The 24,535-nt window shown below is 35.7% G+C and overlaps 4 protein-coding genes across 4 annotated transcripts; 1 reads left to right on the forward strand and 3 right to left on the reverse strand.

Annotated features, from left to right (window-relative positions):
• The first annotated feature begins 191 nt into the window (after window positions 1-191).
• Window positions 192-9,550, forward strand: LOC136811093 (serine protease 23-like). Its single transcript, XM_067067694.1, has 3 exons — window positions 192-293; window positions 7,456-8,428; window positions 8,871-9,550. The coding sequence occupies exons 2-3, from the start codon at window positions 7,551-7,553 to the stop codon at window positions 9,169-9,171; spliced, it is 1,179 nt and encodes a 392-aa protein (XP_066923795.1). The 5' UTR covers window positions 192-293; window positions 7,456-7,550; the 3' UTR covers window positions 9,172-9,550.
• A 1,649-nt stretch (window positions 9,551-11,199) lies between these two features.
• Window positions 11,200-13,206, reverse strand: LOC136811098 (large ribosomal subunit protein uL11-like). The gene is made up of 4 exons (XM_067067698.1): window positions 13,059-13,206; window positions 12,700-12,795; window positions 11,842-11,932; window positions 11,200-11,714 (listed from the first exon to the last, which is right to left on the reverse strand). The coding sequence occupies exons 1-4, from the start codon at window positions 13,149-13,151 to the stop codon at window positions 11,509-11,511; spliced, it is 486 nt and encodes a 161-aa protein (XP_066923799.1). The 5' UTR covers window positions 13,152-13,206; the 3' UTR covers window positions 11,200-11,508.
• A 993-nt stretch (window positions 13,207-14,199) lies between these two features.
• LOC136811096 (ribonuclease Z-like) lies at window positions 14,200-16,159 on the reverse strand. The gene is made up of 3 exons (XM_067067696.1): window positions 15,741-16,159; window positions 15,011-15,532; window positions 14,200-14,790 (listed from the first exon to the last, which is right to left on the reverse strand). The coding sequence occupies exons 1-3, from the start codon at window positions 16,111-16,113 to the stop codon at window positions 14,606-14,608; spliced, it is 1,080 nt and encodes a 359-aa protein (XP_066923797.1). The 5' UTR covers window positions 16,114-16,159; the 3' UTR covers window positions 14,200-14,605.
• Window positions 16,160-16,367: 208 nt separating this feature from the next.
• Window positions 16,368-24,221, reverse strand: LOC136811097 (activator of 90 kDa heat shock protein ATPase homolog 1-like). Its single transcript, XM_067067697.1, has 12 exons — window positions 24,010-24,221; window positions 19,064-19,143; window positions 18,793-18,844; window positions 18,567-18,625; window positions 18,274-18,359; window positions 18,047-18,167; window positions 17,793-17,884; window positions 17,598-17,637; window positions 17,308-17,393; window positions 17,091-17,192; window positions 16,940-16,991; window positions 16,368-16,767 (listed from the first exon to the last, which is right to left on the reverse strand). Exons 1-12 carry the CDS (start codon window positions 24,087-24,089, stop codon window positions 16,595-16,597), a joined length of 1,023 nt encoding a protein of 340 aa, XP_066923798.1. The 5' UTR covers window positions 24,090-24,221; the 3' UTR covers window positions 16,368-16,594.
• Window positions 24,222-24,535: the final 314 nt, after the last annotated feature.

Raw genomic sequence — 24,535 nt, forward strand, 5'->3', positions numbered from 1 at the left:
GGCTTTCTGTTTGTTTGAAGAGATGAACAACGTACAAGAGATGTTCTGTTTTGAAAGTTTAGTCCATAATGTTTTGAAACCAAATGACTTTGACTTGCTATGTCATCACTTTATATATCCGGAATAGACTCAATGATTATTTTAAAATCTTGATGGCTGTAACACCAATAACTTGTTTATGATATGACATGACATTTTATTTCTTATCTCGACAGGTGATATAAATACAATGTACGACAATCATTTCCAAGACCTCCGGATCTGGTGAAGTAAAGTATTCTACAAAGTAAAATGTGAGTTTCAGTCATTTTCCAATTATTTCCTTTACAATTTAAAAATAATTAGTAGTCTTTTTTTCATAGTACCCACTGAGCTTTATATTAATTAAACTATGGAGGTAGTTAGCCAATCCCGGCAAAAGCAAAATCTTTTGATCAGAGTTTTTTTTGAAAGTAGTACCCTTATGGTAGCACTACTCAATAGCGAAGTAAATAGCATCGAGAGCGCTAGATCTACTTTTCCTTTGATACCTTTGATAATGTAGCACCGTTTGACGTTAAACTTTAACATTGCAATGGCTTCTTTGTGGGCAGGGAAAGTACCTTGCATTCTTCGTGAAGTATTCAAATGAATGATCTTGAATAGTTTTGATGAAACGTTTTGCCACTAATTTTGACTTTTATAGCAATGCTAGTGCTGGTAAGTCCGACTTTCTGCCTTATCTCTACTCGAAGTGAGAGACGGCAAAAAGTTGACGGAAAGTCGTAGTCCAAATCTTTGCTTGAAAAGATTGAAAGAAGTCATTGCATTGACGTCAAAAGGAAGGCATCGCATTGAATTTCGACAGTCGACTTTATGCCAACTTTCGTCAAAAACTAGGGAAAGCAAGGCAGAAAGTCGACCGTCTAGACTGTCAGAGCTATCTCTTTGAGCTTAATTTTGTTTAAAATCGCATTTAAGTGCACAAAAGTGAACCAAACAAATTTTGTTTTCCAGTGAGTACATTGGTATGATACACTGAGACGCAATTATACGCGCTAAATGCCGTGACATTGCAAGGTGCACCTTACATGAATGTATCAAAAAGTTTTTACATCCAAATGTGATCATTAAAGACCCCGTATGTAAACACTACTTAATTCCTTTGAAGGAAGAGGGTGATTTTTCTATGGCGTTTAACTGCGCCAAACTCCTTTACCTAAATATCAGGGGGACTCTTTTTCGCCTGGGGGCTGAACCTGGGCTGAAGCTTTGAAAGCTAGAAGTTTCCTTTTCAATTCTACTTCTTCTTGACATCGAGTGGTTAATTTATTTTCAATGGGGATTACCTCTATTTTCCCGTTCTTCAAGGCTATTAGAGGTTACAGCTACCAGGTGACTCAAAAGTAATTTGGACGTTTGATCATCTAATAAAGTCGAATAAAGTCTTTAATGAGTTCAAAGTTAATGCTTGAGCTCAAATGCCAGTTCATGCTGAAGCTCCAATGCCAGTTCATGCTGGAATTCTATTCGACTTTCCATACTTCCTTCTTAATGTAAATTTCTATGGTAATTACTACTTTATTATTTGAAAGATTTTAATTGGTTATTAAAACCTCGTAATCTTTATTTACTTTCTTAATTCATCTTTTGAAACTTGTTCTTAATGCTTGCTTGATGTCGTCACTTCCAATTTTTTGTTCCCAAATTTTGTTCAATAATCATTTTTCATTTTGTCCGCCCTCTTTCATTATGACGTCATCAATATTTGAACACGTGACTTAAGGTAAGGAAACAGAGATAATACTTGAGGATTTTGTGAGCTGCGTGAGTTTATTAGCTGTGTCTCTTTAGTTGATGGTACATCTTCAAATATCAGCATTATCTTTCATCTTTGGCTATATGGTAGTCATGTCATCTCGGACTGCCTATAAGAAAGAAATTAGTCTTATTCATGGCTTGATCGAATTAGTACAGTTTGTATAGCGAAGCTAAGGTTTTTGCAAGGAATCAATTCTTTTTGTGGTAAAACTTTCACCTTTTAAGAAACAATTTACGTGCTTTATATTATGTTAATCTACACAGTGCTTTAGGTTTTTAACTGGAATATTTTGGCGCATGGAAAATTGGGCTGAAGATTTTATCATTTGGCTCCACTCAGGCCGATCAAAGATTTCGTTTGAAGTACAGTGAATTTATTGTAGTTTTGTTGGATGGAAGCGGGATGTTTTCTTTTAGCAATTAGTCGCTGTAAATAAACAAGTCTACAAAAAACATAAGGTATCCGGAAAGAAATGAATAAGGAGTTACTTTAAGAATGGCGTCAAAAGTTTAGCATGCTGTCTTATCGATAAGGTCTTATCATGAGTAATTTTCATTGATGTGATGTGTGCAGTCTCCTTCACTTCACCTTATCATGGTTTCTTAAATTAACTTGGAGGGACGATATAAATTTTCTACTATTGGCTATCCGCAACGCTGAGTACTCAGTTCATAGAAAAACAATAATATTACTGGGCTACTTAGCGTTAAGTCTAGCATTAAAGTTTTTTTAATACACTTTGCCTTTATAGTTAGTTGGTTCTATTGGTTTGTCCGAAAAATTTCAGTGATTCCTTTTTCGACCACACTTCATTTTTCTTTCGACCGTTTGTCACTTTTTTCGCTTATTCTTTGTACCAAAGGAGAGGGTATCGTAGAGGGTGGAACTACTTCGCTATGATTTGATGCTGCATCTTTTAAATTTTGCTCCTATAGTAAACTAGAAAAAAGAATGCAATAAAAAAAGTATAAGATTCCGTTAATGTAACCTTTACTCAAACCCTTAAACATTGTGAAGTTATGGCAATGATAATGATAATATTTACATCAGTGGGACCTTCCTTTGGTAATTGAATATCATTTCGTAGTAATTGTTGGTACTTCATCGCCCTTTATTCTTATTAAAAGATCTTTAAACACAAATTCTTCAAAACGACAACTGCACTCTAAAAGGGGTGTGGAGGTTCATTCATAGGAACTAATCGTTACACAGACAGAATGGTTTTAGAACACCTCAGTTGTCCTACTTAGTAGAAAAGGTTGAACCGTTTTTGGATCCTTTTTACTTTACAACATGATAAAAACAACAAGGTGTCTTTGTCTTGAACACACGGTTCTCCTAAATAGGGGATTAGTTTCATTAAAGAAGGAGGCGTTCTAAGGCGGTGCACTGCTGTGTGTGGTACATTCATAGAACGTTCAGAAGGCGTCACTTAGGGAATAGAAATGAAATCTGTTTCTTTTTTCAACTTTATAGACAGTAAAAATACGGGGAGGGATTTTTCGAAATCCTCTCCACAATAAGGTTCATTATACGAATTTAATTAGGTAGGATTAAATTTTAATGAAGGACTTTGTGATGATCAGGCAAAGGTTGCTTATCGAAAAAGGATTGTTTTCATGCCAATATTTTATAATAGAGCCGTTTGATTTGTTCTATAAGTTTTTACAGCTTAATGGAGGATGCCTGATGTAAGGTTTTGTGTTTTGTACTTCAGAAATTCAAATCTCCTAGTGAGAGTTATTAGATTCACTGTATGGTGATGTGGTTTGTTTGTGTCGTTACTCGGATGGTTTTGTGTTTACTTCAGTGTAAATTTATATTTGATGGCATGAAGTCTTGTCTATGATTTGATACAACCTTGATTATTTGCTTGATAAAGTATAAAATACGGTACCAAACTAATTCAAGACACTTGCTCCTACCTAGCATTTTATTGTTTTCTTGTTTTTGATTTTTGTTGTTTTTGCCAATGAAATATTTGACCAGATTTATCATAATTGGTCGGTTAATCCACAGCATTTAAAGATTTTTGTGAAACAAATCTCCTCTTTATATTTTCTTTCGCTTAGTGAAAAATTCTGTAGTTGATAACATCATAATAAACTTTCGACTTTTTAACAATACCGCAAAAAGTGCCACAAAAATGTTTGTCTTTTCTCAGGACCACCTTCTTTTCCTTATCGTTTTTTGATTGGATTTTCGCACTTTAACCTACATTCTATATATGTGATGCATCGTAGATAAAGTTTCTTTCGACATTCAGTCTAGCCCAAATTATTTAATTGAAATTAAAATTCCAGTCAATATTTTCGAATCGATTTGCCAGACGAAAGTGTTTTTGTAAATAAACCAGTGGTGTGACAAGGAGAAGATCTCTATCTCGACTTTCGAGACATCGTTACATTTCAAAAGCAAAACTAATATTCCAATGCCTGTTAGTTGACATGACATGAGTTGCGTAACTTTAACTTGAACCTACAGCTATAGCGTGCCGTCCCCATTGCTTTTCATTGCAAATAAAATTTGCTTGGTGATCAAGGCAACGACAGGAGAGTCCTGGATACTACGGATGGGCGCTTGTCAGCTATGTATGGTCTGTACCGACTACTTTTGAGAAAAAAGCTTCTTCGCCAATATCTTCAAAGATTTCTCTACCTTTACATAAAGTTTTTTCACAAACCTTTCATGCAAAATCATGGAGTGTAAAAAAGAGAAACCAATTTTAAGTTCTCTAGTCTTTCAGCCATTGCATTTCGTACTCAGCATTCATTTTCCGAAGTTTCATCAGTGCTGAGTGTTATGTAGAACATCAAACAGTTACAAATTCGACGAGAAAATCATTTCGATCAGAAGTCAACTATGTTACACTTTTTCATCATTGAAACCTTGGTCAACTATTTCACAAAAAGGACCATTGTCAATTTCAAACTCCCACGTTAAATCTGTTGTTTTGTGGTGAGTCAGAGGATGAAAAGAAAGCAAATTGGTCACTTTTGCTGATTTCGACATACTTTATTAAGAGTGATTAAGTTTTAGGTTAGTTATGGTCAATTAGATCTTATTGAGGTTTGATGTTGATTTGATTGATTTAGATATCCATCTATCTGTCACCACGACCTTTGACTCTCTACGATTGGATTTACTTCAAGGACGTTCACCGTAGTTACGCTCGTCTCTAAAGAATCCGTAAAACTTGCCAATCGCTCATCTGAGGGCTGTTTTTATGATTGTTTTCAATTTCCTTTTGAAATATTCACTTTTTTTGCTCTGAGTATTTGGTTTTTCTCAGAGTGTTGCAACATAGGGAACACATTGCTCTTTCTCGTGTTTTACGTCGTTTTCACACTATTCTTAGCTTCGGTTTCGTTGATGGATTTTTAGTCGTCAAAAAGGTTGAATCTGCCCATCTATGGTTGGAGTAACCAAATCGTGTGTTACATAGCCCCCTCTATTTTTTTGATACACTGTTCAAGTACGCTTCTAAAGTGTTGCTTATTTTGTATCTGTATATTTCGTCATCATTTGTCTTTAAGTAGTTGATTTATGAGTCAGTCCAATTTCTTAATTTTTAAATATGCCTTGGAACCTTATCGAATTGACTCACAATACCTTACTTTGTCACTTTATATAGTATCTTTTTGTTTATTATTAGACGGTTTTGTGCAAAGAAGTATTGATGATTTTTATAATGTCTCATGAATAGATTTAATATGACCTCCAATTTGTCACTTCTGACAACATTCTTTAAATATGTGAACGACACAAACTTGATGACAGTATTTTTGCTCTCGTTGCCACAAATAACTTGACAGCAAATCTATTTCTTCTTGGTGAAACCGAGTGACATTTTTTGATCCACTGATCTTGTCAAGTTTGAATTTGTCAGCCAAAATGACAACTAGTAATTTTGAGCTTACAACAGATTATTTCAGCTTAGATATTTGGATTGATGTGTTTGAATATTGTAAATGCAAACATTTGATTTGCTTGGTTGTAGGTTTTGCATTCGAATTTTCTTGGTGACAAAAGCCTGGATTCCCTACAGTGAAAAATTGTTGGTGCACATGGTGTTGGTTTACTTATGTCAAACATTTGCCATCCTACGTACTGAGTCATTTTGGTTTTCTGGTTTGAAATGAGTATCGACATCAGTTGGCAGTTGTTTTTCATACAATATTTATGCAGAATAAAAATTCTCTCTTTAAAAGCTGTTTCTTATCAATATGTTATTCATTGAGCTGGCTCGCTCGTCCTCAGTCCCCTCACTCTCTTGTCTTGCAGGTTTTGATATCTTTTTCTCCTCTTTTTAAAACCAATGTAAGTAATTAAGGAAGATCATCTCTGATAGACACATTTTTTGATACTAAACACAGTGTAGCTGTTCTATTACTCTCATTTTAAACACTGTTCGACTATTGATATGACATTCAAGAAAATATGTTGTCTATTTGTGGAATATGCTTAAACTCAAAAACAACTTTCTATTTTAATGTGGTTGGTTTTAGTTATGAAGATAATATTGCTTACCATGAAGTCATTAGACGAAGGTCCAAAAATTAAAATAAAAGTATAAAGTTTTATATTGGCAACGAGAACGCCAAAGATAGACGTCCTAAACTGGCTCTTTTTAATCAAAGGTTAGACCGGGATATGCATGGGCCCTTCAATGTCTTATTCCTTAGGATATAACGGTTTTAGTGATATTGTGTAATTGGTTCAAAGGAGTCTGTCTTTTTTTGTTCAAATTTCAATGAGAGGAGGTTACACACTTTGTCGAAAATTCTCATCCTTTATTAATTCGAGCATATTTTTGTAAGGATTCCGTCTCTCAAGTTGTGGTTAGCGACCAAGATGACGTCACATAATCTACCTTAAGAATTTGTAATCTCAGATGTGTGCGTCTGATTCGTGTCTTTTGTTTCTGAATCAGTTTATTGGATTTGTCTTCTATGAAATACTCGTGAAGATGCAGTGTCAAGTTCTACATAGCTCTGAAGATATACACAAAAATCTGTTGCAGGCGTTCAGTAACTATGCCAATCATTAATAAGGCTAGGTTTTCAACCTCAAATGGTTGGTAGTTGGTGAATTACTTTCATATTCAGTGACCTTTATGGAGTTTTTGAAAAAGTTTTGAATTGCAAGCATTTAGAGGTGAGGTTTTGTACTGGAAGCTCTTGTCAACAGTAGACAGAATGAGATCACATCGTGTAGCATGAATATTGTAAGAGTACTGTTGGTGTTCTTTGAACAGCATCCGATATTTGTTTGTCTATTTTTTGTACGGTTATCAATTAATTAGTTTTATTTCCATCGCTTAGTTACACAGATGGATTTAAACTATCGCCTTCGAATAATTTCCTGCCTTTTCAATTCTGTAAAAAAAAATCTGTTTCTTGCAGACTTTTCTCGTGTTTTATGCGTTAGAATGCTTTGGGAGGGAGATCTGTAACAATTTCTTTGCGAGTGACATTCTCTTTTTGTGTGTCATTGTAACTTGTTTAGCACGGCATGTCAACGCACTGTTATTGTATTCAACTTTTATTAGCGATCTGAATTGTGGTTTAGAGCACAACAAGCAGCACTCGTCATTTCTCATTATTCTTTTAGTGTATCAGTTACGGAAAGGTTTTTTTTATTTTCTCTCATAGATTGTTTCCTATAAAACGTCAGACGGAACAGATAGAGAAATCAATGATACAGTGACATTATATGGTATGCGTTGTTCGCTACACACCTTCACAAGATGGAAATGCAAGGATTGATATTTCTTTTGATTTATTCGACACAATTTGTTGGAGGTTATGATATTTTCAGTCAGTTATATTACCCATCTAAAGCAAACACTTTCTTGGAGGAGGAAATCACCAACGACATCCCTCGTCTTGTCAGTCGATACAGCCGGTATGAAATGAGGACCAGATTTACGGGAAATTATAATGGTTCTATGTACACATCACATGAAACGCTCGGTGGCTACGAACAGGAGACGGACAACGAGTTATCGTACGAGACAACTGTCGTCAGGTCGGGAAAACGAATCGTAACATTTGTCGGCGTCGAGAAAAAGAAAGTTCAAAAGTCTTCAATGTTTAATCAATACCATAACCTTTATAAAACGAAACAAACGAAAATCCCACAGAAGAGAAAACAGAAAACGAAGAAGCGTCGAGTGCGGAGAAACGTTTACGGGCGTGATGATCGAACATTCATTCCAGTCAATAACAATTTTGGACTGAAGGAGCCCTATATATTCACCGTCCGTATCTCGACTGGATGTACCGGTATTTTGATCTCGCCACGTCACGTCTTAACGGCCGCGCATTGCGTACACGATCAAAAGGATTACGTGAAACAAACCAAAGACTTGAAAATTGGTTTACTAAAAGATAAGAGCACTTATGAATGGTTGGGCGTTAAAAACATTAAACTATCCAAAGGGTGGATTGAGGGCGGTCAACGTAACGGGCCATTTTACGATTACGCTTTACTGAAACTTTCACGTAAACACAGACGTCCGTACATACGGATCAGTATAAGTGAAGAGAAGCATCATGGATCGGGTGAACGGATTTCGTTCTCGGGTTTTGATGACGACAAACCAACGGGCACCATGTGGTACCGGTCAGTGACTTCATTTATTTTTCATTCTCTTCAGATGGAATATCTTTTTATATTTTTGATCAGGGAATTTTGACAAAGTCTAACGTTGTTTGTTCGATTTGTATACTTGTATATTGCTCTTATTCTCCAAAGGTAAAGGCTTGCGCGCGCGCTGTGATCGCGCTTTTTCGAGCAAGGCTTCCACGCTATTGGTCAAAAGAAAAATAACACAATTCCATTGGCGTGATCTGACGTGATCTGAAATGTATTCGACTTTTTTTCGAGTGGGCGCTACATTTTTATGACATAATCTTTTAAGCAAAAAGGATTGAAGCCAAAAGGCGCGATCGCAGCGCGCGCAAGTGGAGATCGGCCTTAAAGTTGGATTGCCAATTATTTTGACAAAATAGCTAGACGATGATATAACGATAATAATGAAGTCATTTCTTATTTCTTTCTTCAGATCTTGCACTGTGGTTGAAGACGATCGGACATTTCTGTACCACTATTGTGATGCTCAACCAGGGTCATCAGGATCAGGTGTTTACTCATGGGTTTTCGACGAGGAAACAGGACGATGGGAACGAGAATTGGTCGGTGTCTTCTCGGGAAACCGATGGCGAACTTACGACGAATTTTATATTCGAGTGAAAAACTTCAATGTCGCTGTCCGTCTGACCAGGTATAAGTATGCACAAATCTGTAAATGGCTTGGCTCGAAAATGGCTGCCAAAATATGTAAAGATAAAATTGATAGAAACTGAATGAGAGCGTTCCTCGTTGTTTATAATAGTTAGGTTTAGATTACCGTGTTGTTATTAAAGATTATTACCCATATTAATTAATATATGTATAAAGAGCTTTTTTGTTGTCTCGATGCTGATTGCAATCAGACCAATTTCGCATCGCAATTATTTATCTCATCTCACAGATTCTCGCCAAAATCTTTTTTCATCTCCGTAAAGTTCTTTTGACTGTGGCATAAGCTCTTTATCGGTTTGAGGCTCTTAAACAGTGGTTTAATGCTTTCTTTATTTATTACAATTTTCCCCTTGTATCATAATGAATATATATTTTAGAAGTCTTGTATATATCAATATCTATTTTCATAGCAGCATAATAAATTGAAAAGTAAACCTGGAACCCATCACCAGCTTTGTATAGTCGTCCTTTTTTCACTAGTTAGAGAGTCTGTGTCCAAAGTATGTGAGTGCTTTACGTCTTAACATTTTCTCATCATCTGAAAATCTTTACACCGTTGGAAAGATATTATCGAAGAGAATAATCTAACCTTGTTTGTTTTTTGAAAAAAAATAAAATACGACAAAACAAAACAGAGATGACAGACTTTAATAGTGACAATTACTCACGGGTAAATTGCTTCTCCTGTACCGTTTAAGATCAATTTATTTTCCTGGATAAAATTATACGTGGCTGACATTTGGTACAAAGGCTTCATGCAAGCCTATCGTCATTTTTGAGACTGATATTTTTAAAAAGGAATTCGATTCTTCTATTTTAGTCCGGGAGCTAGGTCAACTATGACAGTCGTAGAGGCACAATCAAACATATATCATCATATAGCACTATGTCTGAAGTTCCCGAATTTACTTGTTTGCTGTCCGAAATTTTCTTGTAGGTGTCTATTATTTTATTTGAAAGAACTTGAAAAGTAAAAAACAAAAATAATTTGTACGTAAACTAATACATTATCTAATAAAAGACCAAATTGGTACAAATTGCCTTATATGCGAAAATTTTTGAAGAATTCGGCATTTTGATGACTTTATAGGTAGAGGAACTTGAATAATAACTTTACCAGTAAAGCTGTTAACTGATGTAAGCGAACAAAAGGGAATAAAAAATCGATGTATGCTTATTAATAGTGATTCTTATAGATAAAGATGCGTTTTTTGAGCTGAAAAATTCTTTTTTACAAAAATCTGCTTGAGCCATCTTTTACCTACTTTCATACAAAAAAATCTGAAAAAACAATGATCCAATATTTCACAAAGTCCAAAAAACCCGTTTTTCGGGCCAAATTTGCCCCAGAAATTTTTTTTTCGAAATTCGGGCTCCGTCACATTCGAGGGTTTATAGTTACACATCTTTGTGCAAAAAAATCAGAAAAAACTAATGAGCCAATCTCGAGAAAAGCTGGTAACTAACGAATGAACGGACGGACGAACGAACGGACAGAGGTTAATTTATAGGACCTCCACCAGGGTAGGTCCAAAAACTGAAATAGAGTCTCTTTGACATTTTTTATAGCAATATATATCGCAGGTCTATTGACCTCTATGAAGACATTTCATGACAGTCAACAGTTTTCAAAAATTCAACAATTTTTGTAACGGTTTTCCAAAGACATTTCACTTCATATACCTAAAAACAAGATAATAAAAGACAAAATACTGGTTATCTTTAAGAAAATTGTTCATACTATTTTTATTGAAAATATATCTATTTATAATATGGAAGCTTAAATATATACAAAATATTCATACCTGAAATTTAGAGACAGTTTAACCGAAAATCAAAATTTTGGTGTTGTTTATTTGTTTGAATTATGATTTAGTGGCTTGGTGAAAAAAAAAATTAACCGAAAAGCTTCACTGAGATGTATCCGTAGACTATATAGGTATGAGTAAGTTAAAACTTTGGATCGTTATGTCTCCCGATCTAAAAAAAATTAAGAGCACTGGTTCAAATCTTGTTTAGGTAATCGTATGATCCACACGTGACTCAAAGGCGGTCAAAATATACTTCATTGTTCTCTAAAGAACTGCACGAAAGGCGTGGTCTCATGAACCTGTTACGACGTTTCAGAACGTACTCGACACCATAAAAATGAGTTTTAATATATATTTGTAAAATCTTTTGCTCTAGTTTTCTAGAGGTTCAGGTTATGCCAAGCGATTCGATTCCTTTAATTCGACATATCGCAACACGACGATTAATTGAAGTATTCTTAGTGTCTGGTACTGATTCTGCTGCCACTCAAGAAATAAATCGATGCCACGAAAACATTTTGTAGTGTCAGTGAACCTGAAAACCTTCACACGGCAATCCAAATGAAATTCGTAATGACACAATGAAAATCAGCTTGCAACAGCACTAATAGATTCTTCCGTCGTCATTTCTTCACTTCTGTCGTTGATTATTTCGATGCCCATACTATGAGCAGAGTCTATCAGACATTTGCAAACTCCTTGAAGGTCTGTATTCTTAAAACCTTCATCTTTTCCTTTGACAAGGGCGATCTCGTAAATCTGTTTCAATGTTACGGAACCAATCATCTCACGACCTGAATATAAAGAAAGAAAAAGGGTCTTATTTTTCCAAATAAGTTTCAGTTCATCGACAGTGATATTCATATGGTGGTTGGATCACGAGATCAATCAACGGGCAAGAAAGCCATGGGAAACACTTACCAGGGTTGGAAGAGCCTTTTTCGACACCAGCAGCTTGTTTCAAGAAGAAGGTTGCAGGTGGCTGACTGATCGTAAAGTCAAATTTGCGGTCCTAAAAGTAATGATTGAAATAAAAGGTCTTTTTGTATGAAAAATAAAACATGCTTGGTCAAGTTTCTCGCTTATGTTTTATTGCAATTATAATTTATAATCGCACGATGAGTTATTTTTTCTTATTTGGCACGCCCTCAAAGAGAGCAATTAATCGTTAATTGCATTCTGTAGAGAGCAATTAATCGTTAATCAAACTCTCCGATGCCACTCCAATGTTTACAAAATTGCTTTTAATGTTTTTTCTTGCACTTTTTTTTGCATCGAACGTTTTAATTGCATTCGAAATTTATTTTGTGAGAAAGAAAACCAATAAACAACAATAAAAGAAAGACACAGAGAGAGGAGAAAAAACTCTCAGTGTAATTTCTGTAATTTACTTTCCTGACTGGGAAAAGTAGTGACAGCCATTGTGCGATTAGCTCGTAATCACATAATAACTCGTTCAATTCGAAAATTGCACTCGTGATTTTTTTGTTTTTTCGGACTCGGAAAATTAATAACAAAAAAATCACTCGTGCAATTATAACCGAATTGCACTCGTTATCATGTAATTACATATACTAAGTTGGTTTTAGTCCTGGAAACTTTACTGTGCTCTACCTACGTTAGAGTATTGGAGAGGAATAATCTGAAGTTTAAAATGTCCTTACTTTCAGTCCATTGAAGACTTAGAAACGGAAGACTGTACAATTCGATACCCAATGAACTGGATGAGAGGGAGGAAAACTGAGTACAAAATCACATGATACGGTTGAGCAAACTGACCTTGTAAACGACACGCGTTGGTATGGGAACTCCTTGTTTGTAATCTTTCGTTCGTTCGTTGAAATCCTTACAAAATTGCATGATATTGATACCACGCTGAAATGACATTGCAATAGCTTTTACCCTTTAGAGTTTTGAGGGAAACAAAAAGTATTCAAAAGTTTAGCATTTTTGCTTGTGGTTTTACTTAAAGTAGCCTTTATAATTTGAAGAGAGTCGAGCCCAGTCTCAACACATTCTATCAAATGTAAAGTGCGAAACAAACTCGTGTCTAAATGATGTGGGGCTCCGAAAATCAATCCTGCATTCTACGACACACATGGATGTCATAATATAATAATTCATACAAAAAGACTAACCTGCCCAAGGGCGGGACCAAGTGGTGGCGAAGGGGCGGCTTTTCCTGCTGCGACATACATCTTCAACACTCCAGATAATTTCTTTTGCGCCATTTCTTTTTCTATCTATTGTTTTTCACTGTAAAAATAAGGTGGAAAACTGTTCATTAAGCATTTGAGAACAAATACATCATTAGATTTTTGAAATGGTCCAAATCAAAAATTCCAGGAAAAGACATTAAATATTGTTACCGGAAAATACGACACTTTTTTATTTCATTTTTTAAACTATACACAGTAACCTGCAACATTATACATTACATACATTAAAAAAATCTCATCATCCAACAAAAAAACGTTCAAAACTTAACCATGCGCAAAAGAAATTTTCGTCTGCATCTTAAAATAACTTGCATCCATAGACAAAGGCGAGCAGTGTTATAGGGAAGACAATGTAGGCGTACGGTCGAACGCGCAACACATATTTATGATCAATTTCCATGGTGTAGAAATGCAAGATACTGGAGGAAAGACCGAATAAGGAGAGTTGGAACCAACCGATATACGAGAAATATCCAAGTGATAAGACGACCTGCGCCATGATGCCAAGCAAAATGGAAATCTTTTTTATCTGTTCACTGTTCCAATCAAAAAATGTTGAAATTCGAGGAATGTTTTTGCTTCCGTAATACTTGAGCGTCGAATACACGGCATGAATCCAGAGTTGGACGACAGCGCTCCATAATAATGCATATCTTACACGTTTTTTATAGATCGGGAAAAATGAAAATGCCAATACAGTAAGACCAGATAGAGACAGCGCTTTGTTCATTTCAACCAAGAATTTGTCAACACCTTCTTGGAAAGTCAGTAACCGTAAAAGATTTGAAGGAACCAGCCGACCGGTGAATTTGTCGTACATTGTGTAAAATAATACAAATGAAACGAAGATCAAAACACTGGTTTCCAATGGTGTGAGTGAAATCAAAAGCCTAGTGACCAATGACTTCATTTTGTTGTTTTTTTGTTTAATTCTTGTTGTGTTGTTGGTATAACTCTGAAACGAGAAAGTGGAAAGTCTAATTTATTTATTTTATAAGATTTACAAGAATTTGCATTTCAATGAACCTATTTCCGTGGTAAATACTTATAAACACGAAAGTTACTGGTTTTCCCCAAAGTTAGTTTTTTTCTAATTAAACAACAGTACAGATGTTGCCACGCCCATGACAAAATATGTTTATGAAAATATAACGAGCAAATTCATCTGTAGCACAGCAATGACTTCTTGATGTGACATCAACTGGCTTGACGGAGCACAGATGCACAGATAAACATTGATCAATGTTTCTTGGTTTTTTGATTTAACAGATCTTTGAGTAGCGGATCATAATATTAGTTTTTCAACGATGCATCGTTGCATTTGAAAACGATGTGATATAATGACAAACATGATGAATTACGCCTACACTGTTGAATCCAAGGGAGAAGCGCAGACATATCGAGCTTGCTATCTTACTCACACCTTACTCCGAAGGCTTCCTCGCCATTCAAAACATCTTTCACTTTCATCGAGGTAACAACACAGGTACAACCATGAGATCAGCGGCAGCAAGTACATTATCCGAACCAAAAGTCTCCTTGGCTTCTTGCACCAGAATGGTGTTGGTCTCTTCTTCACTGTATCGCTGACTGAAATGTGTCAAGATCAACTTCTGCGCTTCGATGGTGCACGCAAATTTACCCGCCATACCTGGAAAAGAAACCAATAAGGCAAGATAAGAAATTATTAGTGATAAAGTTAGCGTTTGGAAAAGTCGACGGTTATTACTCCAAATATGTAATTAATTACTTTTGGGAATGCGTGTAGGATCTTGATGTGATGTTAATGTTAATCTGTTGTGTCGAGAAGAATAAAATAGAAGAACTTTTTTAAAAAAAGCTTTGAAACATTTTAATCCAACACAACGAACCTGCAGTCGAATGCCCATGAGCAAGACATTTTTCAAAATCTGCATTTTCATTGGTTGCCTCGTGAATCAAAATGGTAGCACCACGTGCTAAATCACCGATAGCCGAAGGATCGTGAGTATCACCGAGATGGACGATTTTCCTTCCTGGTCTGTCGGGACCTAAACAATCATTGGGTGAAATGACAGTTCCATCGTCGAGGGTGATTGATTCACCATTTTTGATTTTCCCATAAAGTGGACCTGCTGGGACACCTTTCTTCTTCAAGATAGTGACATCTAGTTTTCCAGGAATGTTATCCTCACACAATACATAACCTAAGCAAGGCACAGTGTGTTTTATATCAGCTGCATAAACATTGAATCTGTCCATATAACAAACATGATAGAAACCTTCTTCGTTTTTCTCAATGATGTGGTTCGTGTCAACTTCGTTAGGGTGGGGTGGGAATTCGCGTTTCGAAAAATCAGACAGTTTCTGCCAGTATTCACTGTCTATTTCAATGTCACAATTCTCCATAAATTCTGGAACAAGTAAATGAAAAAGTAGGATAAGCAATGAATGGTAAACAGTCTATTGAAATAAGTCTCCTTGTCATATATCTTTTTCAGTAAACATAAACATGATTCAATGTTCCTTGACTCACAAAACGCAAACGTTCTTAAACGAGAATAAAAAGTAGACTGCACTGTTGATTTAAAGGGTGACGCGAAATTAAGAAAGCAGTCATACCTTGAATATCTGGCAATTTTATTTCATGCACCGTGAAAGAATAAGAGAGATTTGAGAAAGACAGACTTAATGAACATCTCAAGAAGTTTTTCAATCCCATGGGACCATAAACATCTAAATGTTGTCCCTCCACGGCTTGACTGATGGTGCACATCATGCCTGGCAACCCAAACATGTGATCACCATGCAAATGAGTGATAAACACAGAGCTAATCTTGGCTGGCCGAATTTTGCTTTTCTGTATTTGTATTTGACCACCTTCACCGCAATCAAACAACCAAACAGAACCAGAATCCATCCGGATTGCAGTGCACGAAGAACATCTCTTCGGTGAGGGAAATGCAGAACCAGTGCCAAGAAAATGTATTTCCATTATTTTTATATTTTTCAATTTAATCTCTGTAAAGGGAAAGAAGAATAGCTCAATTCATATTTAATGATGTATGTGTTAATTAAAGCGTTTTTATAAACAAATTGCACAAATAGAACAAAATATTATCACTGAGAAATCTTTGATATGAATGAATATACACTTCTGATTGGGTTAAACATTTTACGCACAAGGTAATTGCTTCAGATTGTAGCATAAAACTTAGTCAGCTTGCATCAAGGAGGTTCGTAGACATGAACAGTTCAAGGTATTTTATTAACCGTTAATGACTCTACAATAATGTCAAAGTGGCAAAAACAATAAAGAAAACTTGACAGTACATAAATAATAATCTGTTGTGTAAAAAAATCAATCTAGAATTCTTAAAAATCATGGGTACTATGAATTTCACATTTTCTCTTTGGGGTAAAGAAAAGTTCCTTTCCATCAAGTAACTGCCATTTTGCTAAAAATCAAATCAACATCAAAACAAAGAAGCACCAAAACCAAAAATCTGTTTAATGGGTCCGAAAAAATACTGTTTCCATCCTTGTTCAGTGCGTGTTTTATCAAATCCAGGAACACCAGTTTGTGTAAGTTTTAATAAAGTATCTCCAGATTTCTCCTCTAATTCTATCGTCACTGTCGAAAATAAGCCTAAGGGGAAAGAAAATGTATAATTAATTCCATTAACTATATCCAGTAGATCCACGTTCAAGAAGAAAAAGAAAAAGAAGAACATTATCGATCTAGTGATTGTGAGAGATTTGAGGTTTGCTGTGTTTTTAAAACTTTTGAAATTGTGGTACAGAAAAAAAACATTGAATACCTTCGGACCATTCTTTGAACCTCCATTGTTGTACTATTTTCTTGCCCACATCCTTAAACAAGAAAAAAAAAACATCAGATGACGTTTGTATCAAACAACTTACCGAAATTCTAAAGAATTATTCAAAGAAGAAATAATTGACACAACTTACAAGTTGGATATATTTTCCAGTGATGTTTCCATTCATCAGGATGAATTCTCCACCAACTTTTGGTTCTGAAGTGCACGTGGACCGTGTGAACATGCATAAACGCTACAACAAAACAGGAAAGAGATGTGAATATTTTTTACAGTCCACTTCCGAAAAAATGCCACCAAGTTAAAAACAATCAATTTGCAAGAACTAGTTTAAAATCTAAAGATTTTACCTCTGATTGAGTTAAAGTGTGGTAAATCTCTTCTGACCTCGTTTTGAATTCTTCTGATACGGTGATAGTAACTCCATCTGTCTTTTCTGGAATTCCAAAAGATTAAGTGAAAACTGGTGAGGTCTCTCTTTACTCTCAAATTTAGCTTTTTTTGGATATGACTAGATAGCAACTTCAAAAGTTACTTAGATTTAAAAAACTTTAATGATTATTATGAAGACTGAATTTGATTTCAATGCAAATACAAAAGAATATTCTTTTAAGAATAATTAACATAAGATAAAGCTTACTTTCTTTATTGACATTCAAATTTTTCATTTGATCGCTAACCTGAAATAGAACAACAAACAAAATGATAAGATGATTCAAATAATTCAATATTTTAGCAAGGTTTGAATTTATTGACAATCAGCTACCCCTCTGAAAAAAGAGTAAGGTTGCATTGGGGGTTGATATTGAACTTACTTTTTTCTTTTTCATGTTACCTTAAACTGTTTTGCTGCTTCTTTTGTACCAGTTGGAGCTGCGTTGATATTTGAAGCATCTTTGGTTGGTAACACCATTCCCTTTGTGTATTCTGAAAGAATAAAAACCAGTAAGTGCATAAATATATTTGTCAAATAAAGAACTAGGACAAGTGAGGGATCTGTCCATCTTTCTTCATGGTTCTCTGTTATGAATATTTTACTCTATTTCACTTAAAAATGTAAACAATGTGCTGCTTTAAATTGAAACCCACCTGCTCTCAGGGCATCTATATATTCGGCACATTTATCCTGACACATTTTAATTCCATTTTCACGTATCATTTGTTTCAGTTTATCTGCATTCTTCGAATCTCCCTTGGCTGCAACAACAACCTTAACAAGACAAGAGACAAGATTTAGACAGGCCTGGAAAAATAAAAAGATAATAATAATGAATCAGGGTATACTCTAAGAGCAAATTAGAAACTAGAGAGCTTACATCGATTTCGTCGGCAGTATTTTCGTCACTGAGGTTAGGGATGGATATAGTACCCTTATAATCGAGTTCACTCCCATTTAATTGACCTATAAAGGAATCATAGTGGTCAGTGATGTCCTAAAATGTTTTTTAAAGCTTTTAGTAACACATTTCTCTTTCTGTTAATTTCAATGTTAGTGTGAAGTGCTGTGACCACATAGGCTGTGACAAAAAATACAAAATTTATCTTCTAATGGTATATTATGTTTTATTTATTTAAATCATAAAATAAATCCAAATAAAAATTTCTGTACCTTTATAAGCAAACTTCAGCTCCCATTCATAAAAAAATATCAGTTTGCCTTTTCGGTTGCTGAAAGAAAAATCAATTTTTTTTCAAGGATTGAAAGCCATCAAGAGTAAAAAAAGAGGTATTCAAATATTCAATATTTCAAGCAATAAAACTCAATCATCCTGCTTTGATTTTCAGCTACATAGATGCAACTTGATGTCACTGGACGGTCTATGCAGTTCACTTACTTGATGGTTGCTTCACCGGTCACATCTTTCACTTCATCAATCTGCCAACTTCCTAAACTCAGAAACAATGTTTAAAGTGAATTGAAAAATAAACCTCAAAAAAATTGTCTTTTAATAATCACTGAGATTTCCAGGATACTACTTTAAAATATATGAATGAGAGGACAATCTGTCCACATCTGATGATTGGTTTGTGCCTTAAAGACTGTTTTTAACATGTGATTTTAATTTTTGAAGATGGATATATGATATGAAACAAAGGATAATGTACCTTCTCCTGTTTCTTCTTTAACTGACATAAATAATTTCTTCAGTTTATCCTTTGACCAAGCTGTAGCATCTCTTTCTGTCCTGAATCCATAACAACAACAATATTTTAAAGATAAATCCAATTCTAGGATAAGCGATAAAGTCGTCAGCTCAATCAAACATACAGACAATAAGGAATCGCATGAATAACTAATTACTCTAGCAGAAATTTTGTTAATGATAACATCATATAATGGATTTGTTTTATCTAGGTATAAAATAATTTAAGGTTCCTTGACAAAAAACTTTTGAGTTTTTTATCAAATACCGATGAAAAAGCAATTATTGGGACGAAAATCTTTTTCAGCCAATTTCTACTGACAAAGTCCACTGAAATCATGTAATTTTATTTGCTTTCACCTTCAGGCACAAATTTATTTTAAAAATAATTAATCGCATCATTCTAACTTTCCTTTTGATTTTAATAATATATCAATGCGGGTATGAAAACCTAATGTTGGTGCAAATAGACAAAAGCTCAACGATGACAGGTGCAAGATCAACGCGTTGGCAGACATATTTGGAGAAAACAGGAGAAAATCATGATTTCGGAAAGGTAAAACTTTGTTTAAAAAAGATCTGGCCAAGAAGAGCAAGGTCTAATGCTTATTTGCCCAATTTTGCCTGCTAAATTTACTTATATGAAAGCCAGATATTTTATAGCAACAAGCTATTCACATCATTTGCTATCTATGATTTGCGGTTATGTTACAGTTAATTAAATGACTTTGGAGGTTCGGTGAGATAGTCCCAAGTTAGAGCCATTGACGGTAACTAGATAAAAAGTAAAACTTGGCTCAAAGATTCCTTCCATAGCGGATATGATGCTGGAACTTCACCATCACTCACGGCCGCCTGACACGCGAAGTCTGGTGTCAGATGAGGATACTTTTTAACATCAGACAATCTGAACACTGGACTTGAGTCCGATGTGTTCGCACATCATTTTTGAAACATACGCGTCCGGTGTCCAGAAGTTTAAAAAATTAACACCGAACTAACACCAGGCAAAAGGTTTATGATGTGGCTGTGGGATACTTTTTGGCATCAGACAAAACGATGCGTCCGCAGGGTGGTACTGAACTTTCATTTGAGATAAGCCCAATATCCAGTTTGTACTGATTCTTCCTCCCAATTTTCCTCTTCGGACCAAGAAGAACCACTTTGACTTAGGGGAGCCTTCCAAACTCAGAATTGCCACAGAAAATGTCAAATGAATGACAGGGACTTTCTAGGATCTAGGTGGGTTCGGCCTCCCTGTAGATTTTTTTCTTGGGAAGTTGATCTTTAAATTAGTTTTCAAGGTTGGCTTGACTCAAATTTCTTTCATCTATAGCTCAAATTTTAGGCAATTCAAGAAATTCTTCGTCAAAGTTTTTGAAAATGTTAATTTCATTAAAAAGCGCCGGGTTATTTTTTCATGAATCCCTTTAGAAGTTTTGAGGCACATTTTCTGCTTGAGAGTCAAGTAAACAATATAGCACCTTCGCAGCATTAATCTTTGATACACATTTTGGCGGGACGCTAGTGTGACTACACAAGTGTTACGCGTAAGCCAAATGGCATATTTCGAGCAACCTCTAAATTGCTGAACACAGGAGAAAAAAAATCGAAATTCAAAATGGCGGCCAAGCCCACGCTGATAACTATCAAAAATCTTTGTTTTTCAATCAGCTATTGCAGCACGATAAATCAATGAAATAATTTGAAATAAAAAGTAAACAAACCTTGAACCTTTCATGAATCCAAATAAATAAAAGTATTCATCTAAAGTGAAGATTACATTTCAAAATAAAACGACTTCCAAACCAACATAGTGTCCTTCAGGGTCTCTTCCCCCCCATGCCTAGAATGAAAATTTTCCATTCCCCCCCCTCATTTTTCCCCACCCTGCCTCCAAAAATTTCTCTGTCCCCCCCCCCTCAAGCAAAAAATCAAAAAGCTGTAATTTGATGAACTTAACGCTTATTGTTTTCCCTAAGGTAGTTCTAATTCAAGAAGAAATGGAAAGGATGGTGTTTTTAAACCATAATATTAATAAAACTAAGCATTATGCTATATCATCTCATAAAACCAGATGTTTTTCAATTTTGAATTGATTTTGGTAAGTCCCCCCCATGCCTAGAATGAAAATTTTCCATCCCCCCTCGTTTCCCCCCCTGGCTTCAAAAAAAATTCTTTCCCCCCTATACGTCCTTTTGACCTCAAAACCCATTCCCCCCCTGAATCCAGGGGGGGGGAGGACACTATGGACCAACCTAATGTCAGTGTCTGCCAACTAAAAATTTCTCTGCGGGGTCACTGGCAAGGAGTTACGACTTCAGACTTTAGATTCCAATTCTTGTATAGGCTGCAACTACACTGCCAAATGATCTGTATTACAAATACTTCCAAATAAGTCAATAAGTTAAGAAAATGAAATTATCATCTAGCACGGGGGTTTTATTTTTAAAAACAAACTTCAAATAAAATTGTTAATGAACTTGTTACTTAAAATATCACTTACTAATTTATTTATGATATAACACCCCTTTCTTAAATAAATGGCCTCTTAAAGTCTTTTATGTTTGCCGCAAGAAGGGAGAAACATTTAATTTGAACCCCGGTTTTTTCTCTCTTTTTCTAGCTAATTCCTGCGTGTTAGTGGAGACACAACTTTAATCCGGGGAAATGAAGCGTTTTCATTGGTCTAAAATCACGGATGGTCAAGTGACCAGAATTTTTATCCAGGGAAATACTGTGGCGACAATGTTTTGCTTTAGTGAGATTGACCATTTTGTTGTTTTGATTAGAGCGGGCGAAATTTCTGTTCAAACCAAAATATGGCTTCGTTGGAATACCGGTTGAAACACTTGTGACTAAGGGGAGCCGTCCATATTCATTTGACAACGCAAAACGTCAAATTGACGTTATGAGGGGGTGGGGGGTGGCGGAGTTTTCAAAAGTTAGGTTTGACGTTAAGAAATCAAAGGTATACCGTGAGATTGGGCAACTTGCATTAGTGGAGGCTAACATGCATAGCCCTCAAATGAAAGACCTGGCTGGTCATTAAAATACAAAATTAAATCAAAACAAAAATGGTAGAGTAGAGCTGCGAGCGGAGCTGCGTAGTTTTATTTTAATGACCAGCCAGGTCTTTCATTTGAGGGCTATGCATGTTAGCCTCCACTGATGCAAGTTACCCAATCTCATGGTACCTTTTTGTGAAAATAGCGGATATTTGTAACCACCAACCACACTATACCGTGAGTGGTCCTAAATCCGACAGCCCTGCCTAAATCCGACGTGGTCTTTCAAAGATACAAACTGAAATAAAAAAACCTTTTACTGTGACGCAACGAAAATACCAAAGTGTCAACTAAACTGAGAAATTTGATACAGTGAACCAGTTGAACCAAATAATTAACAGTAATTGCTTCTTATATGAAACATGATTTTTTATTGCAATATGTCCAACGTCATAATATAAATGACAATAAAAGGTAAATAATTTTACAACTCACACTTTTTAAGAGGGAGTGTTTGTAAACATAAATTTTTTTTTATAACCGTTATTTGGGGGGTCGGAATTAGGCAGGGCTGTCGGATTAAGGACCACTCACGGTACTTTATTAGCTTACAACAGTTAGGAACATTTGGCGAGTTCCTGTACGTGGCCGCAATCAAAAAAATCATAGCATCACTCATTAAAAAATGGGGTTCGTGTCTTTTCGCACTTTTTTTAGCCCAGACAATGTAGCAAACATAGTAGTATAAGCACACTGTGCTTTTAATTGGCTGAAATTTTTTTTTGCGTTGGAAAAACTTTTTCAAACTTTCAGCGATGATTGACCAAGGTGTTACAATGAAAATTATCCAGAGCATTTTTTATTTTCTTACCTTCTTCATTTTCAATGAAGCACTCAAAGTTTACTGAAGGTAAGCACATAAGATATTCTTATAATTATGATATTCATTGAAACACGCTTCATTGTGCGCTGTGGTGGAGTACATGACGTAACTTGCGCGGCAACTAACTTGCCTTCTGTTGGAAGATCATATTGGGCGTTTTGGCGTTACCACCCTCGAAGCAGCGAGCGCCTTTGTCTTTCCGCAACTCTTTTCACCATTTTAGATGGCCTTAACAATAGATCCAAAAGGGCGCCATAATCTTGGAAGATAATTTGTTTTGGTCTCCGGCTTTGGGAAGTAGCAATGTTTTTGGTTGTTTTCGATGGAAAATGGTAAGAACTTAAGTTCACAAGTGTCATTTAGTTTTTGCTGGCTTATCGAATGGCAGGATCCTGGATGGTTTCCCTAACTGTACAAAAACATATTCGTGTATGAAGTACATGAAAATTTGCTGCTCGCGTAATCCCATTGGTTTGCGCTATGATATTACATCATATTTTCATTGTTTGCATGATCGAGCGTCACCACATCGCACAAGTTGGCAAAGAAGGTGGTACGCCTGAAGCACGGCACGGACCTAGCGCCAAGTGGAGCTTTTAGTTTCTTTTTAAATAAAGGTCACATACACATACACACACAGGGTACAACCAAGTAGCAAGAAAGTACGGACTTTGCAGCGGAACGGGAAAACTTTGATGAAAAATGGCTACAACTTTTGGTATACATCAGTACATCGCTTGACGTTATCTGTGGGGGGGTGGGGGGTTCAGAGGATAATGTCAATTTGACGTTTTGTGTTGTCAAATGAATATGGACCCCTAACTGACTGATGCAAGTTACCCTTCACAGTAAACGCTGAAATTCTATTGTTTTCAAGCAGAAAATAAAAAATTCAAACCTAAATATCTTGACTTTGGAAAACAAGTAACCAGTAAAATTTGGAGGTTCTGCTAATGACTATGGAAAAAATCTTTGGTTGAATTTCCTTTTGAAAAAAACAAACCATAAAAACCTTACCAATGCCAGTTGTTTACGTTTGTTGAGTCTGGTCTTTCTTCAACGATCCATCGAGGATCTCCTTTACCCCAAAGAGCCATCCTAAATAATAATTGAAAACTGTTCGAAAAGACTTTGAGTTTAGGAAGAAACAGAGGGTCTTATCTGTGTAAAACAATGAAAAACGAAGACCACCCGATGCAAAAATCTAGAACTTTCCACACGATTTCGATAATTTTGTTTCAGTGGTGTCAAACTGCAATATCTTATGGTACTATTCTGGCCGCGTAGGCGTAAACATGTAAGCGAGATGTAAGTTATAGCGGTTCTATTTACAGTTGAGCCCGACTAATATTATGATATCGGTCATGCTTTGAAACCACGCTCACATGTATTTTAATCGAAAGTGAAAGTTAGTGTGTCCTCAGAAAAGGCCGGGGGGGGGGTCATTTGTACAAAAAGGGCCCAAGCAAGGGGCACTCATATGGTTCGACCCATGGCATGTGCCGGTAGGTTTTTCGAGACCCTCGAAATGCACTGTAAAGGT

This window comes from Clytia hemisphaerica, unplaced genomic scaffold, assembly GCF_902728285.1.
Source record: "Clytia hemisphaerica strain Z4C2 unplaced genomic scaffold, Clytia hemisphaerica genome assembly, whole genome shotgun sequence".
Lineage (NCBI taxonomy): Eukaryota > Metazoa > Cnidaria > Hydrozoa > Leptothecata > Clytiidae > Clytia > Clytia hemisphaerica.

Excerpts from the sequence above, each read along its gene's own strand:
- LOC136811097 (XM_067067697.1), bottom strand. The coding sequence starts at position 24,089 with ATGGCTCTTTGGGGTAAAGGAGATCCTCGATGGATCGTTGAAGAAAGA. Across the intron at positions 18,626-18,792 it reads ACCGGTGAAGCAACCATCAA|CAACCGAAAAGGCAAACTGA; the intron begins GTAAGTGAACTG and ends TTTTTCTTTCAG. Across the intron at positions 18,360-18,566 it reads GCTGAAGTTTGCTTATAAAG|GTCAATTAAATGGGAGTGAA; the intron begins GTACAGAAATTT and ends ATTCCTTTATAG.
- LOC136811096 (XM_067067696.1), bottom strand. The coding sequence starts at position 16,113 with ATGGAAATACATTTTCTTGGCACTGGTTCTGCATTTCCCTCACCGAAG. Across the intron at positions 15,533-15,740 it reads AAAATTGCCAGATATTCAAG|AATTTATGGAGAATTGTGAC; the intron begins GTATGACTGCTT and ends TACTTGTTCCAG. Across the intron at positions 14,791-15,010 it reads TCATGGGCATTCGACTGCAG|GTATGGCGGGTAAATTTGCG; the intron begins GTTCGTTGTGTT and ends TTTCTTTTCCAG.
- LOC136811098 (XM_067067698.1), bottom strand. The coding sequence starts at position 13,151 with ATGGCGCAAAAGAAATTATCTGGAGTGTTGAAGATGTATGTCGCAGCA. Across the intron at positions 11,933-12,699 it reads CAACGCGTGTCGTTTACAAG|GACCGCAAATTTGACTTTAC; the intron begins GTCAGTTTGCTC and ends CATTACTTTTAG. Across the intron at positions 11,715-11,841 it reads AAAAGGCTCTTCCAACCCTG|GTCGTGAGATGATTGGTTCC; the intron begins GTAAGTGTTTCC and ends CTTTATATTCAG.
- LOC136811093 (XM_067067694.1), top strand. The coding sequence starts at position 7,551 with ATGGAAATGCAAGGATTGATATTTCTTTTGATTTATTCGACACAATTT. Across the intron at positions 8,429-8,870 it reads ACGGGCACCATGTGGTACCG|ATCTTGCACTGTGGTTGAAG; the intron begins GTCAGTGACTTC and ends TTCTTTCTTCAG.